Here is a 20,786-nt window from a genome sequence, read left to right as displayed (position 1 = left end):
CAGAGACATAGGGTACAACGGGTACTCTGAAAACTCATCCAACAAGTATTGCATAACCTGGTGGGGCATGCATTTCCAAAGGCGCCGGTCTAGTATTAACAACATTACCATCTCTCCCATTATTAAATGGTTTCTTCTATGTTGGAACTTTAACAGCGTACATGGCAACAGTTTGTGTTGTGTATGACATCAGAGCAGAGCTCTGGTCAACCTATATAAAAGGTGAGAAGATGCCTTTAACCCTCCCACTTCATATCCGTACCACCTAGAGAGAGATAGAGTAACAGAGAACCGAGAGAAAGAGATCAAATCTTCCTCTCCCATAGATCTACAAACTGTCCACATCACAGTCATGTCTAGAAGGAGCTTTGACGAACCACTCCTGGAAGGAGTGACGTCCCGATATTCCCATACCCAAATGCTGAGGAATGGACTGATCCCATCAGCCACCGGCTGTCAGCCAATAACCACCTCTTTAACCGGCCAGAAACAAGAAGGCGCAGACGATAAAACAAGATCTTACAGTCATCAACAGTTGAGCAAGACTTCAACTCAGCTTGGGGAACAACTAAAGAAACTGCTGACTTGCACAGGAAAGGAAGCCCACATCTGTAAACCGGATGATAAGAGCCTCACTTTAGGTGACTTGAATATACACCAGCATGTCCACACTGGAAACAATCATTTCCACTGTAAACGATGTGACAAGAGTTTCAATAGGTTAGATCACCTGAAGAGTCACCAACGAATCCACACAGGAGAAAAAGCTTTCATCTGTAAACAGTGTGAAACAAGTTTCAGTGTGTTAGGTAGTCTGAAGAGACACCATCTTATCCACACAGGAGAAAAACCTTTCCACTGTAAACAATGTGACAAGAGTTTCAATAAGTTAGATCACCTGAAGAGTCACCAACGAATCCACACAGGAGATAAACCTTTCCTCTGTAAACAATGTGACAAAAGTTTCAGTGTGTTAGGTAATCTGAAGAGACACCAGCGTATCCACACAGGAGAAAAGCCTTTCCACTGTAAGCAATGTGATAAGGGTTTCAGTCATTTCGTTCATCTGAAGACACACCATCGTATCCACACAGGAGAAAAACCTTTCCTCTGTAAACAATGTTACAAGAGTTTCAATAGGTTAGAACACCTGAAGCGTCACCAAAGAATACACACAGGAGAAAAGCCTTTCCTCTGTAAACACTGTGACAAAAGTTTCAGTGAGTTAAAGAATCTGAAGAGACACCAGCGTATCCACACAGAAGAAAAACCTTTCTCTGTAAACAATGTGAGAAGAGTTTCATTAGGTTAGATCACCTTAGGGCGCGCTCCCACCAAAACATGGTCGGCTGCTGTTAAACGCAGGTTGTGCGCGGCCAAAGTTTTTTGCAGCCAGCGGATTCAAAAAAATGGGAGTGACGCACCTGTCACTCACTTTCAAGACCCTCCCCGTAACCCGCACCGCCTTCTGCCTTGAGCACCATGGTGCTTCCTGAGTCTTGGGACGGTACGCCTTCGATTCACCCGATTGGACAGAGGGGGGAAAAGCAGCTCCTGCCTCCAGCAGTTTTATGCTTCAAATGGACAAGTCGTGTAGAGATAAACGCACGGTCTGCGCGACATGCGGAAAGATCCGCTCTTGTGTGAATCCACGCATTTGCATTGACAAAGCATTGGCACATTCCGCCCCAGAGGTAACATAAAAGTGCGGTGGGAGTGCGCCCTTAAGGGTCACCAACAAATCCACACAGGAGAAAAACCTTTCATCTGTAAACGGTCTGTAAAATGTTTCAGTGAGTTAGGTAATCTGAAGAAGCACCAGCATCTCCACACCGGAGAAATCTTTCCACTGTAAATAGTGTGCCAAGAGTTACATTGATTCAGGTAGTCTGAAGAGACATCACTGTATCCACACACTAATGGTGCAGCGGTTTTCGGTTTAAAACCGAACCGTACGGTTCGCTCTACGCGGTTCAATGCGACTTTATCGACCGCAATTTATCGGTTTTGCAAAACTAAATCACTTGCGGAGTTCCCCGCTACCCGTGAGTAAATCCAGCTGGTGTTGCTCACCAAAAACAGCCAATCCACAAGCATCACGACAAATTGGGAGCGGCGATCTTCTATATTTGGCGGGCGACCATCGGATTAATGAATGAGCATAATGATTGTATCATGACATCAGAGCAGAGCTCTGGTCAACCTATATTCACCTTATTCTTGGCCCTTCTCCGGGCGGCGACATTGCCCTTTTCTGCTGCTTCATTCAATATCTGTCCACTTCCTCCCTAGTAGGCTACAGGTGCAATGCAGGTAATCAGTGTGTAGCCAGATTTTGCAAGAGAAACAAGCGGCCAGGTCTATGAAAACAAGCCCCCAAAAAAGAGACTAGGCTAAGTTTTACCACCTTACATCAGCTATTTGAAAATCGCAGATCTACAAAATATAAATGTATATTTTGTATTTTGTATTTGTATTGTTACAGATTTGTATGTTTATGACAAAAATAAATTGTTGCAGATTTGTATGTTTACGACAAAGAAAAAAAAAATGTTAAAGACAAAGAATAAAATAGCAGATCTACAAGCTAACAACGCGTTACATTGCAACATGTTGTGAGCTTTTTCCAAAAATGTTGGGGGAATAAGTGAGATGTTTTGAATATTTTTGAAACAACAAAAATCTATTATGGGGTCCCTTGCACAAAATGTTTCAGATGGGGTTCCGCAGAAAAATACATATTAATCTGGGGGTCCTTGAAATGAAAGAAATGTGGGAACCACTCGTTAAAAAGACATTAGGAAGCAAGCCAAAATAAGCAACTAAGAATCAACACTGGTAAACAGGAAACCCATTGATATGGGGCTCCCAACCCATAAGCTGAATTCCAATCCCCCAAACTCGGTCACTCGCTCACTCTCCTCGCGTCCTTCACTCGCGACTAAGCCCCGCCCCTGCGAGGAGGAGAGGATTAAATGCGAGGACGGAGACCCGTTGGCCTCACAGGATCGGAACGCACTCTAGCGTCATTTCAAAGCGACGGAAAATTCCACGATCATTTATGACGTTTCATACAGCTGGACCAGAGCCGTGGATGAAAATATACATGCATAGAATAATATGCAGGTATAGAATAACACAGAATATAAGAATAGACAATTCATCAATGTGGATGGCCACATCGTTATCTTTACAGTATAGTTAACATTGTAGTGCAAAGCCATTTATTCCTGAAATAGTGAATGAAGCGCCAGGATGAGCAAACTTACATTTATGAATTAAATCCTGACCCGTCCCTCTTTGCTCGTACAGTCCCCAGAACCAGTAGGCCAATCAGAGGCAGGTGGGGGAGGGACAACTTTATCCTGACAAGTACTGGAAAAGACGCACTGTGATTGGCCAGTAGTCAACGCGCTGTGATTGGCCTGTAGTCACTTTGAGTGGCAGCGTGCTAATATGGCGGCCACGATACAGGTCACTCCAACGAACTGCAGCGGCCAATGAGGTATCTAGGTTTCTATATCTATGTCCCAACCCCCTCTACTCCCCTACCTTCCAACCTACTTCCTGGGCGTGAGGAATAAGGTGAATATAGATCACCTGAAGGGTCACCAACAAATCCACACAGGAAAAAAAACTTTCATCTGTAAACAGTGTGACATGTTTCAGTGCAGAGCAGTCCCCACGACAAAATGTACGATTCTGTGCCTATGGGTACATAACTCAAACGGCGCTGAGTAGGCTCAAGCGAACGTCGCAACGTTCGGGACGGCAACTCGTTCGCTTTAGCTCACTCGGTGGCCCCTCACGTGGCTCCAGTTCACTCGAGACTGCGCGCCTCCTAAATTATTTAGTCAATGGGGGAGATGCGAGGCGGCTATGCGCGGATTTGGGGGTTTTCCAGTTGTCTATACACGGAATGACACTCCGTGCAATGTATACTAAGTTGTGTGAGATCAGGTTGTTCATAGCTCTGGTCCATTGCCTTTCGGGTTCTCTTTCGTTTCCCTCTTGTACCCCTTAAGGCTATGGGACTTTCGAGCCAATGCTCTCGCACCACTAGGCTCTTGTCTGGAGTAAAAAAAAAAAATACACTTTCGCTACTCACCAAAACAAAGACGGTTTTATGGAGTTGAAAGCCAACTCTACTAAGTGGGAACACTCTGAGCCCCCCACCTCACGTCTAAAATACACTGGCCAAAATGTAAAATAATCCACCGGACGGAGACTACTTTTTAAGTTTTTTTTAATCTTCGGCAGCGCCATCATGGCACCAACTCGCTACTGCCACACAGGTCAGAGGATCGCATTACACCTTACAAACTAGTCTCATTGGGTGTTATTCGGCTCTGTAACGTTAGAAACGCTGTTCCGTCAAAACATCTCTGAACCAGGAAGTGTCTCTCTGTCCGGTGGATTATTTTACATTTTGGCCAAAACGTGTATTTTAGACGTGAGGTGGGGGGCTCAGAGTGTAGGGCAGTGAAAAACCAGCTGGGGAAATCAGGGGTCAACCATTGCATTGGAAAGGACTTTCCAATGCAGCTACAGCAAAATATGGACTGTGTTGTGTAACCTCAATGTGTCATCATGGCATCAGGCCCTAACAAATCAGTCAGCATTATATTATGGCCATAAACAGGACAACGACTGACAGATACAGAGATCTCAATATATGCCCATAAAACGGACAAGGAATGACAGATAGAGATCTCCATATATGGCCATATCAGTTGGATCACTGGTGCAACTAGCTGTGAGGTGGATGTGAGATGTGAGGTGGACGCTGGATGTGAGGGCTGCGAAGCGGCCCGAACTTCTAGTATATATATATTCAAAGATTTGCACAAAATGTCGCCGATTTTTCTAAAATTTGCAGAGCTTGCATATCTGCTATTTTTGAATACCCAAAGAAGAAATCTACAGAGCTCTGCTCTGAGGCCAGGGTTTCCATGAGCCAAGGCAGCAGGCTGGCTCTCCCGTACCCATTCACCATGGCCCCTAGCGCCTTGGCCGAGACAGTACGCACCTGGAGAGGAGGTAAACACAACTTAGCATTGGTTCCACGTTTACAGGGCATTTTGAAAATCACTTTTAGCCTTCTCCAACAGCGGTATGTAATTAGCTTGGTAGGCTTTATTCAAGTCATGTGACAGCAATTCCTAAATATTTTAATCCCTTTGGTTGCCATTTGAATTTGGATAACAGTTGAAAAGTATGAAGGTCGGTGTGACTATTTAATGGCATTACTTCCGTTTTTTCGTAGTTAGGTTTGTTTCCTGATAGGATGCTACATTATTTTATTGTGTTAAATAGTTCTGGAAGAGACTGATCTGGTTTAGAGATATATATAAATCGTCAGCATATAAAGATACTTTAGTCTCCTCCATACCAAATTTTATCCCTTAATTTCTGAGTTTGTTCTGATAGCGGCTGCCAATGATACAATAGCGATAGCAAATAATAATGGTGATAATGGGCAACCTTGTCTGCTTCCTCTTACCAAATAGAAAGGTTTTGATAAAATCCCATTTGTAAGGATCTGTGCTTTGGGTGCTCTATATTTGATTTGATTTGATTTATTTGAAAAGCCAAAACCACATGGTCACCGCAGTTCGAGGATAACACAAGAAAGTCCTGAGACTTATTTCCGTTGAGGTCCTCTTACAATTAACAATCAATACGTTAAAAATACATTACAATACAAAACACATGTAACTACCGAAACACTACATAGACACAAGTGACATACACAGTACAGACCCAGTACACAACAATACTAAACTCAAGTAACATTCACAGTACATACATACAAACAATACAAGAACACATGTAACATACACAGTACACAAACAAGTGCTACCTTATCTTTCCTAGTCTAAAGACCCTCTATAGGGGAACCTTTTCTAATAGACATGATTTAGTTTTGTATTTAAAAGTCCTCAGATTGGTTGTCAGTTTGACACTGTTTTCGAGGTCATTCCACTGTGTGGCTCCTATGTAAGTAAATGATTCCCTACCTATTTTACTTTTAAAAGCCGGATGGCTCACATCTGCTACACTGGCTCTGGTGAAAAAATTGTGTACTTCGCTTCTCTGAGTAAAACATGTCTTTAAAAATATGGGGACCTCGCCATATATTATCTTATGAACCATGGTCAATCTGGCCATGGTTACCCTGGATTCCACTGGGAGACAGTTGAGTTCTCTAAACTGGATCCTACCTATATGGGATCTGGGTTCTAACCCTAGAATGACCCTGATCAGTCTATTCTGAGCTGACTGTAGCTTTGTTTTGAGGGATTTCATTAAGCCCTCGAACCAAGATGTACATGCAAAATCAAAATGGCACATAATAAGAGAATTGGCCACCACCTGTTTTGTCTCCCTATCCAAGTACCTTGCTGTCCTTGCCAGAAATTTAGTAAATCCGGAGACTTTGCTCAATACCTTGCTGGCCATATTTCGGCCATCTAGGTTACCCTCCAAGATACATCCCAGGTATTTCACCGATGATTTTGCTTCAATGTAGTCAGAATTTAATTTGACCTTGAAAACAGGGCTCTTTCCTAATTTGATTTTAGAGCCAAACAGAATTGATTCTGACTTCCCTGTGTGTAAAGATAACTTGTTATCTATAAGCCAGGAATTAACATTTGTCAATTCCTCACTCAGGGAACTCTCCAATGTGGATTGTTCCTTATGGGACATCAGCAGAGCAGAATCATCGGCATACAAGAATATAAAACAAGACCAGGAGACCTGGTTCTGCCAGACCCAGAATGAAGTCCTAGTATGTAACACACCTACAAACCACTTTATAACTGAAAAGCATAAATCATTTTATCATTTTTGTGACATAATAAGGATGTCATGAATAGTTCGTGACGAAAGGGGACGAAAAGGGGACAGACTTTTTTGGCTGGGGCCGGGGGACAAAGTGACCATGCCCATGTATGGAGAAAACAGATACAGACATAATAGTGATGTCATGAATAGTTCCCTATGCCCATTTACTCATGCCAGTGCCTGAGCTTCATCTGAATGGCCGGACTTCGGTTGACGTGTCTGCAGAGTGTGTGCAGAGGAAAAGAAGAATTAAATTCCGACATCCCCATATATGTAGAATGACGAAAGGGGGACAGACTTTTATGGCTAGAGCTGAAGGAAAGGGGGCATGCCTAAGGACAAAGGGGGCATGCCCATGTATGGAGAAAACAGGTACAAAACATGCACTACGTCACGGCTAAGCTGGACTTCACATGACGTGTCAGCCTGTGTATGCCCATGTATGGACGAAAGGGGGACAGACTTTTTTGGCTGGGGCCGGAGGACAAATGGACCATGCCCATGTATGGACGAAACAGGTACAAAGCCTCATGTAAGCCCGACCCCTTGGGTCTGGCAAAAACACATTCCGCAGTGTCAAAGGCTTTTTCTGCGGTCCATTAACATAACTAATCTAGGCTCCATTGGAGAGCATATTTTAACTTTTTGTGTTTTTTCTTTAATTAATGCACTACTTGATCATCCGTGTCAAACAAAAGCATCAAATGTAACAGATCTACAAGCGGCACAAAGCGATGAGATTTGAGCTTGACGATCCACTACTTATGCCATTGTTGAATTTGAATCGTGGAAAAGTACCAGTTTTGGAAAAGGTCACTTGGTCTCCTAACAAAACAAAAAAGGTTTTGTATTAAAACTTAGATAAGTTAATGGATTCAGTATGGCTAAAAAGGGGACACAGAGACAACGGGTACTCTGACAACTCATCCAACAAGTATTGCATAACCTGGTGGGGCATGCATTTCCAAAGGCGCCGGTCTAGTATTAACAACATTACCATCTCTCCCATTATTAAATGGTTTCTTCTATGTTGGAACTTTAACAGCGTACATGGCAACAGTTTGTGTTGTGTATGACATCAGAGCAGAGCTCTGGTCAACCTATATAAAAGGTGAGAAGATGCCTTTAACCCTCAAACTTCATATCCGTACCACCTAGAGAGAAATAGAGTAACAGAGAACTGAGAGAAAGAGATCAAATCTTCCACTCCCATAGATCTACAAACTGTCCACATCACAGTCATGTCTAGAAGGAGCTTTGACGAACCACTCCTGGTAGGAGTGACGTCCCGATCTTTCCATACCCAAATGCTGAGGAATGGACTGATCCCATCAGCCACCGGCTGTCAGCCAATAACCACCTCTTTAACCGGCCAGAAACAAGGATGCGCAGACGATAAAACAAGATCTTACAGTCATCAACAGTTGAGCAAGACTTCAACTCAGCTTGGGGAACAACTAAAGAAACTGCTGACTTGCACAGGAAAGGAAGCCCACATCTGTAAACCGGATGATAAGAGCCTCACTTTAGGTGACTTGATACACCAGCATGTCCACACTGGAAACAAACATTTCCACTGTAAACGATGTGACAAGAGTTTCAATAGGTTAGATCACCTGAAGAGTCACCAACGAATCCACACAGGAGAAAAAGCTTTCATCTGTAAACAGTGTGAAAAAAGTTTCAGTGTGTTAGGTAGTCTGAAGAGACACCATCTTATCCACACAGGAGAAAAACCTTTCCACTGTAAACAATGTGACAAGAGTTTCAATAAGTTAGATCACCTGAAGAGTCACCAACGAATCCACACAGGAGATAAACCTTTCCTCTGTAAACAGTGTGAAAAAAGTTTCAGTGTGTTAGGTAGTCTGAAGAGACACCATCTTATCCACACAGGAGAAAAACCTTTCCACTGTAAACAATGTGACAAGAGTTTCAATAAGTTAGATCACCTGAAGAGTCACCAACGAATCCACACAGGAGAAAAACCTTTCCTCTGTAAACAATGTGACATGAGTTTCAATCAGTTATGTAGTCTGAAGAGACACCAGCTTATCCACACAGGAGAAAAACCTTTCCTCTGTAAACAATGTGACAAGAGTTTCAATAGGTTAGATTACCTCAGGAACCACCAACGAATCCACACAGGAGAAAGACCTTTCCTCTGTAGACAGTGTGACAAAGGTTTCAGTGACTTAGGTGATCTGAAGAGACACCAGCGTATCCACACAGGAGAAAAGCCTTTCCACTGTAAGCAATGTGACAAGGGTTTCAGTCAGTTCGTTCATCTGAAGACACACCATCGTATCCACACAGGAGAAAAACCTTTCCTCTGTAAACAATGTTACAAGAGTTTCAATAGGTTAGAGCACCTGAAGCGTCACCAAAGAATACACACAGGAGAAAAGCCTTTCCTCTGTAAACAGTGTGACAAAAGTTTCAGTGAGTTAAAGAATCTGAAGAGACACCAGCGTATCCACACAGAAGAAAAACCTTTCTCTGTAAACAATGTGAGAAGAGTTTCATTAGGTTAGATCACCTTAGGGCGCGCTCCCACCAAAACATGGTCGGCTGCTGTTAAACGCAGGTTGTGCGCGGACAAAGTTTTTTGCAGCCAGCGGATTCTAAAAAAATGGGAGTGTCACTCACTTTCAAGACCCTCCCCGTAGCCCGCACCGCCTTCTGCCTTGAGCACCATGGTGCTTCCCGAGTCTTGGGACGGTACGCCTTCGATTCACCCGATTGGACAGAGGGGGAAAAGCAGCTCCTGCCTCCAGCAGTTTTATGCTTCAAATGGACAAGTCGTGTAGAGATAAACGCACGGTCTGCGCGACATGCGGAAAGATCCGCTCTTGTGTGAATCCACGCATTTGCATTGACAAAGCATTGGCAGATTCCGCCCCAGAGGTAAAATAAAAGTGCGGTGGGAGCGCGCCCTTAAGGGTTACCAACAAATCCACACAGGAGAAAAACCTTTCATCTGTAAACGGTCTGTAAAATGTTTCAGTGAGTTAGGTAATCTGAAGAAGCACCAGCGTCTCCACACCGGAGAAATCTTTCCACTGTAAATAGTGTGCCAAGAGTTACATTGATTCAGGTAGTCTGAAGAGACATCACTGTATCCACACACTAATGGTGCAGCGGTTTTCGGTTTAAAACCGAACCGTACGGTTCGCTCTACGCGGTTCAATGAGACTTTATCGACCGCAATTTATCGGTTTTGCTAAACTAAATCACTTGCGGAGTTCCCCGCTACCCGTGAGTAAATCCAGCTGGTGTTGCTCACCAAAAACAGCCAATCCACAAGCATCACGACACATTGGGAGCCTGTAGATCTTCTATATTTGGCGGGCGACACCATCGGATTAATGAATGAGCATAATGATTGTATCATGACATCAGAGCAGAGCTCTGGTCAACCTATATTCACCTTATTCTTGGCCCTTCTCCGGGCGGCGACATTGCCCTTTTCTGCTGCTTCATTCAATATCTGTCCACTTCCTTCCTAGTAGGCTACAGGTGTAATGCAGGTAATCAGTGTGTTGCCAGATTTTGCAAGAGAAACAAGCGGCCAGGTCTATGAAAACAAGCCCCCAAAAAAGAGACTAGGCTAAGTTTTACCACCTTACATCAGCTATTTAAAATCGCAGATCTACAAAATATAAATGTATATTTTGTATTTTGTATTGTTACAGATTTGTATGTTTATGACAAAAATGTATTGTTGCAGATTTGTATGTTTACGACAAAGAAATAAAAGAAATGTTAAAGATAAAGAATAAAATAGCAGATCTACAAGCTAACAACGTGTTACATCGCAACATGTGAGCTTGTAGATCTGCAATTTTCCAAAAATGTTGGGGGGAAAAAGTGAGATTTTTTGAATATTTTTGAAACATTTTAACAACAAAAATATATCATGGGGTCCCTTGCACAAAATATTTTCAGATGGGGGTCCGCAGAAAAATATATAGGCCTATTAATCTATTAACATTGTTATCTTTATAGTTAACATTGTTGTGCAAAGCCATTTATTCCTTATTCCGGTGGATTATTTTACATTTTGGCCAAAACGTGTATTTTAGACGTGAGGTGGGGGGCTCAGAGTGTTCTTACTTAGTAGAGTTGGCTTTCAACTCCATAAAACCGTCTTTGTTTTGGTGAGTAGCGAAAGTGTATTTTTTATTTTTACTCCCAACGAGAGCCTAGGCCATAGCCTTAAGGGGAACAAGAGGGAAACGAGAACCCGAAGGGCAATGGACCAGAGCTAGGTTGTTCAGTGAGTTAACTAGTAGGCCTATGAACTTAAAGGGTTATTTATTTCAAAAAAACTTTATGATTTTATCGTCTACTCAGGCTTTTGTGAACACCCCAGACAGTTTTTAAGTTGCTTGATTCAATATTTAGATATTAGATATTAATTTTATCAGACACGCCCCGTTCCTATACAAACCCAATGTAACTTCAAACTAAATTTTTAACATGTTAGATTCCTCAAAAACACCCGTCCTTGGTTCTGGTGACTCATACCGCCCCCCTAATACGCGAGGGGGCCGTGTTTTTTCAATTACTTTTTTCATTTATTTTTAATATTTTTTTTTGAAAATTAAAAAAATTTAATACAATAAAGAAATAAAATGAAATAAATGAAAATAATTCTCGGAAATACACGGCCCCCTCACGCATTAGGAGGGCAGGGTGAGTCACCAGAACCAAGGACAGTGGCGTAACGCAGACTCGCGGGGCCTCCTCGCGCGAAGCGCACACGCGCGAAAAATTTCGGGTCTAATTCGGTTCTATTTGACCAATATAAATCAACTTTTTCTTTTTTTTTGCTGTAAAAATATTTGTATCAGCGCAGGCGGGCCCCCCCCCTGCTGGTGGCCCCTCCGCACCGCATCACTTGCTGCCCCTCCGTTACGCCACTGACCAAGGACAGTTGTTTTTGATGAATCTAACAGTTAAAATGGAGTTTGAAGTTACAATGGGTTTGTATAGGAAGGGGGCGTGTCTGATAAAATGAATATCAAATATCTAAATACTGAATCGAGCAACTTAAAAACTGTCTGGGGGGCTCACAAAGGCTTGAGTAGACGATAAAATCACCAAAGGTTTTTTTGAAAGTGAAATATCCCTTTAATAGATCCTGATATGAAGTCAAAGCATCATAATGACTGATGAAATGTGTGTATTTTGATCACACACACACACACACAAACAAACACACACACACACACACTGTGTGTGTGAGAGAAGGCTACCTTTTCCACCAAGGTGTCCGCCTGATCCTGAACCAGTCTTTTGCGTTCCAGACAGCAGGGCTGTCCAACAACAACCTCTCCACATGGTGGTGGTCTCCTCCAGGACGCAGACATGGAACCCTGCCGGGTCAGAGGCAGCTGCTGTCGGCTGGAATGCCGGCCGCTGTACGCCATACCGCCCCGTGCAACTTTATCATCACATGCTGTTGAAATCGGGAGAGGATTGATCGGTATGAACCGACGAGGGTCCAGCGCAAAGTTTCGATTTGTCATCATAGAGTCACTTCTAAGACTATAAACACTTTGCAGACAAACAAACTGTTTCTCCTCCTCGCCACTAAACTCCTGCATTATTGTTGTGCTACAGCTGTTTCCCATGGTAACGTTAATGAACGACCCTAAGGCAGTGGTGGAAAAAGTACTCAAATTTTTTACTTACGTAAAAGTATCAATACTGCAATGTAGAAGTACTGTTACAAGTTAAAGTCCGGAATTCAATATGTACTTGAGTAAAAGTATAAAAGTATTGGTATCAAAAATGTACTTAAAGTACCAACAGTAGAAAGTACCCATTATGGAGAATGTCCCATTTCACAAGTTTTCAAATGTATAACAAAAATAGCAGATCTACAAGCTCACAATGCATTGTGAGCTTGTATATGGATATTTTCAAATGGCTGGAATGTATAGGGCTGAAGTGGTTACAGCTAACTGTCATGTTTTTTATTATTGCAAAACATACAGTCAGTGTATGTTTTGTAATAATAATCAAAATCTACAAAGTAACTAGTAATTAAGTTTTCAAATAATTGTAGTGAGTAAATTACAATATTTGCCTCTTCTGAGATGTAGTGGACAAGTACTGAAAATTGGAAATACCTCAAAATTGTACTTAAGTAGGCTACAGTACTTGAGTAAATGTACTTAGTTACTTTACACCTCTGCCCTCAGGTCCAGCTGAGCGAGGTCCAGCCCACAAAGCAATTAAGTGTCGGTGTGCAGCACAGCTAGGGAGCAATCACTTTAATTGTAATAGGCCAATTAGATAGCAGTTTCAGTAGCTACTAGCTTGTGGCTAGCTTCACTGCTTTTAGAATGGTGTAGCCCTCTGCAGTGGTGGAAAAAGTACTCAAATGTTTTACTTAAGTAAAATAATCAATACTGAAATGCAGAAATACTCTTTTACAAGTAAAGGTCCGGTATTCAAAAATGTACTTGAGTAAAAGTACCAAAGTATTGGTATCAAAATGTATATAATGTAATCCTCAAATGTGTACAGTACTTGGTAGTAGTAGTTACTTTCCATCCCTGGCCCTCTGTAGTTAACACTGGAAGAAAGTACTAGAGATGAGATGATGGACTTAAAGCAAAAGTATCAATACCACAGTGTAAAAATACTGTATTCAAAATCGTACTCAAATCAAATTAGGCCTAAAAAAGTATTAGCAGCGAAATATAGGCCTACTTAAATTAGCAAAAGTATTAGTAGCCAACTCATTATGCAGAATGCCCATTTCAGAATCATGTTATTGGACTATTTGGACTATAATTTTGAAATAAATTATAGTTCTAATTTATAGCCTAATTTATAATTAGGCTACTCGAAAAGGAGATAAGCTCACAATGTGTCTTGTGATGCGTTGTGAGTTTGTAGATCAATTTTTTTTTAATCCAGAAGATATTTGATTAATAATTTGACTAATCTCAATTATTATTGACCTTTACTAAGAATGTATGCTAACCTTGCAAATAACTAGCTTATTTTGAAAGAGATCTTTTCGTGTTACTTTTTTTTAATAAAGAGTAACTATAGTGACTTTACCAGCTTAAGTAGCCAATAGGGAATGGAATGATTAATGCAACTTTTATTGAGGAAAACTTTTAATGATTGAAAGAAAAAGGGATCAAAATAAGTGTTATTGGCTCACTACACCATGGGTATCATCTGTGATGGGGAAATAAAAGGAAGTCTCTAGCAATATAGAGATTACAGTGGAGACCATTTTTAAAAACAGCCACAGCAGCAACAAAATCCCAATTGAAGCTCCATCAAGCTGTCCTACTAGTAGCTATCTCAGGGTGAGGCATCTCCCAAAGTGACACAAGCATCTGTTCTGCTGGTTTTGTGCTCCAGTGGACAGTATGTCAGGGTGTCAGGGCAAACAGCTCTGAAATGGAACCCTGACAGCTCTGTCACACTTGATAACAGAGGCCACACTTAATGCCAGAGTTATACTTAGTTGGCACCGGTGTCGCGCACCGAATATAGCAGATCTACAAGCTATTTCTGGTGTGTGACACTCGCATAACTAAGTATAACTCAGGCATAGTAATCCTTCTGAAATCAAACTGAAATTGTGTGTGTGTGTGTGTGTGTGTGTGTGTGTGTGTGTGTGTGTGTGTGTGTGTGTGTGTGTGTGTGTGTGTGTGTGTGTGTGTGTGTGTGTGTGTGTGTGTGTGTGTGTGTGTGTGGGGGGGGCCCGGGATTCGAACCAGCGTATCTTCCGTGGGAGGGGACACTGAAGCCAAACATCTTAACCACTAGCCTGGGATCAATACCATTTTCGGGTTTCTGATCCGGTCAGGTGGCCGGAACCCGCACAAGCCGGAACCAGGGGTTGGTATTTCCATCCTTTATTCCAACTTGTAGCAACTGGCGAGACTAAACTAGTAGTTATACTCGATTTTGCATTTAAATGCTAACAGGGGGAACCAAAACAAAGCAACGCCAAAAAGCCGGAACCCGCAACACCCAGGGTTTTTTCCCTTTCTTTTTCAGTAGGCGTGGCCTAAACCGGATCACACGGGCCATTTAACTCATTCACTGCCACTGACGTAAAAAAACGTAATTTTTCCCATTTACCAATCCTGCCGTTTTTTTTTTCCCCGTTTACCAATTTTAATTTTTTACATTTTTTACATTTTTTTTTTCACATTTCACCCAAAGACCAAGGAGATATGATTTGTCGAAGATCTAGACTCCCATCCACTTCCTTGTTAACTTAAAACTTAAAAAGTCTGTATCTCGGCTCCTGAGTACTTTTTTTTTTCGATGAAAAACCTCTGGCAGTGGGCAAACGCGGCCAGCAATAATTGTGGCAGTGAATGAGTTCGAATACCAGGCTTTCCTCCGAGGTGGAAAGTCTGGTGACCCGAGGTTACTTAACCACTAGCCTAAATGGGAATTCCCCCTTGGCTGGGCAATATTAGTCAATATTAGTCATTTGGTCTTCATAGTCTCTGAGCCACTCTGTTGCACTGACACGAACTTGCACTGGCTTATGACAATGCTGAGGAGCCCGGTCACCTCCTAGAGAATAGAGTTCACCAAGACGTGAGAATAACAGGCATGCGGATGTGACAGCCCACACTGCCTTGGTCAATGCAGTGGGTGGTGGAAAGTAACTAAGTATATTTACTCAAGTACTGGAATTAAGTACGCTTTTGAGGTACTTTTACTTTATTGAGTATTTCCATTTTTACTTCGACTCCACTACATCTCAGAGGCAAATATTGTACTTATCAGTCCACTGCAATTATTTGGCAGCTTTAGTTACTACTGTAGTTGCTTTGCAGTTTTAAAATGTTATCACAAAACATACCGTAACCACTTAAGCCCTATTTTATACTTCAGCTATTCAAAAATAGAAAATATACAAGCTCACAATGCGTTGCTGACTTGCGGTGCAACACGTTGTGAGCTTGTAGATCTGCTATTTTTGAGAAAAGTAAGTGATACTAACATGATACTCACCATGATACTGAACATTATACTGACCATGATACTGACCATGTAGTAAAAACTAACATTTTGAATACAGGACTTGTAACAGAGTATTTCTACATGGTGGTATTGCTATTTTTACTTAAGTAAAACATCCGAGTACTTCTTCCACCACTGGTCAACTGCTCGCTATTTGCCACGTGCCCTCAAAAGTTATAAATACTGCTAATTAGCACAGCTCTTTCCTTGGGCCAGCGAGAGGTAACGGCCTCTCCTCAACCAGCCATCACCCCGTGCCCACATTCCCCTCTCATGGGATCAACATTAGAGCTGAACAAGTGCTAAAACAGACAGGATGGGTATATAAAGAGCCCCTGGAGATGGATCCTGCTCGTTGCACTCAGCCTCTGCAAACCTTTCACTTTATAATCACCACCCTTTCACTCTTTAAATTGGATTGTAATTGGAACTAGGACAACCTTGAGAGACAGAGAGAGCGAGAGAGAGAGAGAGTGAAAGAGAAAAGATACTTATTAGGCTGTCATCCAAAGGGGGCTGGCATTTTAAATATTTCCCCCCCCACTTTCATCTTATTATTTTTAAACCCTTGGGGCATTTCTTGAACCATGACAGAGCAGGCCAAAGCAGAGCAGCTCAGTCCAGAGTATGACGGTGACACCACCTGCTACCCGCAGAGAAAATGGTGCCAGCCCGGCTGGCCTTCCTATCAGGACTTTGGCCTGGAGCTGGGGAACCTTACGTGGGCGGGTGGGCTCCAGAGAAGGTGGCCGGGTTGCTCCCCCTGGCTCGGGTACGCGCCCTCGCCCCTCTTCGTGCCCTATGTCACGGGAGCATCCCCGCAGCATTCCGGCCCCAATGCCAGTACGGCGCAGTATAAGTGGAGGGTGATCCTTGACATGGCACACTTTGCCCCCTCAGAGATCTCTGTCAGCGTCCAGGAGGGATTCCTGGTGATCGGAGGTAGGGAGGGGCTGGCTCTGTGCCACATAAAATCCGCGGCACGATAGCTTAACTTATTAACATTGGCTTCACTTGTACATGCTATAGCCCTACTTTCCGCTCCGTCTATCTTTGAGTACAACAATTAATTCCCGAACGGAGTTGGGGCTAAGTGAGACATTTCTCCATTGAATCAAATACTAAATGTGCTCGGGGAAATAAATATTGCAGCTGTATGTCATATACTCATATACTATGATTGGTTTTCAATCTATTTACATTGATTGGTGTTCCTTGAGTCTACTCAGTCTCTTCCTGAGTCCTTCGAATCCTTTGAATAATTGACATTTCATTCCCAGGGAGTCATTTGGAGAGGCCAGATGTGTACGGCTTTACGGCTAGATGTTTTACAAGGAAATACAGGTAAACGCACACATTCCAAACCCAGAGACTAACCACTCAATATCTGAGCCACAGTAGGCCATTTAAGAGGTTTCAAGGTATTTTCTATCTGTGTTGTATCTCCACATCCCAAATGTAAACGCTGCTGTGATGTTTCCAGACTGCCTGTTGGAATTGATGTCAGTAAACTTACATCCGCTATGTCTGGTGATGGCATCCTGTGTGTGGAAGCACCACTTCCTCCTGACACCTCCATTCCAGCTGACATCGTCATTCCTATTCAGGTGACTATCTATGAGAGCATTTTCTCTTTCTGCATTTCTTTCTTTCTTTCTTTCAAAGTAGGATCCAATCTAATGCAATCAGATACTACTTCTGCTACTATGTAATCATCTTGGTTTGTGCAAATGACTTCTGGCCTAGTACTTTAAAAAATAAGCTTAATTGCATTTTCAACAGTTAATTCTCTTCTCTCTCTCTCTCAGTAAATTGATTTATCTCTGACACCGGATATTTGTGCACTTTTATAGGTGGAAAAAGAGACTATCGGAGGACAAGAAATGCAAGAAGACCACAAAGAGGCCGCCCCAGAAACACACACAGGAGAACCAAAGCATTCTGAACCCACAGCTCCAGAGCAGCCCCCAGCAGAACCAGAACCCAGTACAGAGACACCAGATCACGTTGAAGACTCTCCTCTTGCTGGTGACGATAAGAAGGAGGAGGCGCAAGAGGCGGAGGTTAACGTTACGCCATCGGGGGAGCCCCACCCTTTAGCACCCGCAGATGAAGAACTTGGTACAGAGAGATTCCCAGAGCCTTCTGAGCATTCTGAAGCCTTGGACAGCCAGGATAGCACAGAGCCAGCCTCATCCACCATGGAGCAGCAAATAGAAGAGCCCAGCAAAGAGGCAATCCCTGAAACGGACACAGAGAGCAGAGAAACCCAGCCAACAGCACCTGTACTCTCAGATCAACCTGCAGCAGCAGATCATGCAGAGGTCTCTCCTCTAGAAGGCCATGGTGAGGAAGCAGCTCATCCTGGCAGCGCTACCGGGGATCTTCAGAAGCATGAAGAGGGGACGGAGAAAGACGCAGAGATCCACGCTGAGCCAACAGCGGAGCCTCACCCTCTGACACCCGCGAGCGATGAAGGCGCAGAGAGTCTCCCAGAGCCTCCTCCTGAGCACCGTGAAGCCCTGGACAGCCAAGATAGCCTGGGGACAGCAGCGTCCACTGAGCCAGCCCACGACGGAGAGATCCAGCCGGAGGAGGCTACGGAGGAGATGAGGAGCCTGAGCCTGCATGAGGAGCCTGAGCCCGTCAAAGGTCTGCCAACTGACGGGCCGAGCCAGGAGCTGTTGGACTTGGAAGTCCCCGACGCGAAACAGTAACATACCGAGCAGAGAGAGAGAGAGAAAGCCCTCTTTGCGATCAAGCCTGCTCAAGCTTCAATTACACGCCAATCCCACAGATGAGTTTCAGTGCGTTCCCTAGTAATAGCCCTGCAGCTACTGTATGCAAGCTAAGCAATGCGAATGGAGATCAAATAAAACAACAGCATGAGAAAAGGCAAAGTCTGTTGTGATGTTTTAACTGATAAAAACCTGATTCAGCTGCTTTTATTCAACACACGTTCTCAGAACAGTGTCTTTTGGCTCTTTTTGACAACAACAACTAAGTGAACCTTAGCCTGGTAAACCCTCCCTCCGGAAATCTCATTTCCATTTGATTTCAGGAGTGAAATCAAATGGAAATGAGATTTCCGGAGGGAGGGTTTACCAGGCTAAGTGAACCTCACCATAGCTCGCTTTCAGATAATATTGTCAGAACCTAATTTGGGCCCTGCTCAGGAGGTGGTACTAACCCTGTGTTCTAGCCTAGAACTCAGAAATTATACTATCAAAAAGGTTTCTAAAATAGAAAAAATAGCAGATCTACAAGCTCACAGTGTGTCCTTGTAGATAGGCTATTTGAGCTTTTTCCATGTTTTGTTTAATGATGTACCGTCCCATTGAGGGGTGGTTCTGTTTATAATGGAAACGGAAATTAAACAAAGCCTAAACAAAACAATATCATGGAACATCACGATTCCAGGTTGTGGAAGGTTCTGGGTTACCCTTCGTGGTCAAAAAGAGCCATTTGTTACAGCCATTACAGTATGTCCGTGGGTTACTGGGTCTTCACACAGATTCATACAGGCACACATACATTGAGAAAAGTGGGAGTATAATATCGCTGTTGTTTTTGTTTTTTTTCTTAAATGAACGCCCTACTTGATCATACTACAGCGTCACAAAAGCATCAAAAGTAGCAGATCTACAAGCTCGAAACGCGGCGCGAAGCGACGCGTTTCGAGCTTGTAGATCTGCTACTTTTGCTACTTTTGAATCCTGAAAAGTAACAGTTCTGGACATATGAGGTTTCCACCCGACAGAGACAATATACGTCCGTGGGGGTTTCACACAGATTCATACAGGCACACACATACATTGAGAAATGTGGGAGCATAACATTTGATAATCTGATTAATTATTGTGCTGGTTCAGCTAAAGTGGCTGTGACATGAATGTTGATTCTTTGCTCCATATTGTGTCGTACATTTACACAGTGAGTTCCACATGAGCAAGTCGCCCCAGAGGAAAACTGGCACAAGTGTCATTGTGCTGTTGCTATGGCACCACATGTCTCATACCAGTCAATACATAATCGTTTATGTAGATATGGCTACACTGCAGACAATGATGCCTGTAATGTACAGCATGTATTGTTCTGTAATGTAACCACGGCACTTAATAATAGCCGATACATATGACAGAGTATTAGGGCCGTAGATACAAGCTCACAACAGTTGTAGAGCTTGTAGATCGGCTATTTTTGAGAATTATGGAAAATCTTTCACCTATAATGACATGCCCAAAATAGGGATGCAACAAGGCAGGGGTTCTTCATGTTTAGTTAAGATAAAACATTTTAAGACTTTTTAATGTCACTCAGAATTACATTTAAGACCAATTTACAACAAAAAGAAATATAATTAAATTAAAAAAAGCACACAGCAATTACTCAGATTTAAGGGTCGATTTCAGTCAGGGAACATTGCATGGAATATTTCTCCAAATAGTCCTTCTTTTGCACTGTATAACTGGTGCTTCATTATAGTGTTCAGACACAAAACCTCATATGTTTCCGCTCATTCCAGTCTGCTTAACACTAAACGCCGTCCATTCAGTAGCTAAATCCCAAATCTCCCGTAAATCTTATGTTCCCCGTCTGTGGCATTTTTTTAAGACCTTTGAAGGCCTTATTTGTAGACCAGCAGAAACCCTGCCAGGGTGGAAGTGGTTAAAGAAATTACACTTTTTAGCATCATTCACATTCCATGCTGTGAATCTGTGCCAGTTATTGTATAACACCTGCCAGTGTTTGTACTCCATGCTGCCAGGCATAGCAGTCTCACCCGGCATTAAACCATTTGCAAACCTGCCATCCAATCACAATATAACAGGCACACCCTGGACGCTTGGACTCAGGCCTGTAGGTAGCATGGTTTGGAGCCAAAAGGCACAGCTGTGAATCCACACCAGAGA

At 42.9% G+C, this 20,786-nt stretch overlaps 1 protein-coding gene across 1 annotated transcript in view; it reads right to left on the bottom strand.

Annotated features, from left to right (window-relative positions):
- Nucleotides 1–12,386, bottom strand: part of LOC308089061 (coiled-coil domain-containing protein 60-like) — a gene marked incomplete at its 5' end in the record, with an annotated part of 72,663 nt that extends 60,277 nt beyond the window's left edge. The window contains 3 exons of the mRNA XM_080433637.1: nucleotides 4,925–5,029; nucleotides 8,001–8,003; nucleotides 12,111–12,386. Coding sequence (XP_080289763.1) covers nucleotides 4,925–5,029; nucleotides 8,001–8,003; nucleotides 12,111–12,386 — 384 coding nt within the window. The remainder of the gene's footprint in view (nucleotides 1–4,924; nucleotides 5,030–8,000; nucleotides 8,004–12,110) is intronic.
- Between the last annotated feature and the right edge of the window lie 8,400 nt (nucleotides 12,387–20,786).

Source organism: Gymnoscopelus braueri (genome assembly GCF_963280865.1).
Source record: "Gymnoscopelus braueri genome assembly, chromosome: 7".
NCBI classification, from domain to species: Eukaryota; Metazoa; Chordata; class Actinopteri; order Myctophiformes; family Myctophidae; genus Gymnoscopelus; species Gymnoscopelus braueri.
The sequence above is the reverse complement of the archived record's forward strand: the minus strand, read 5'-3'. Positions and strand labels throughout refer to the sequence as shown.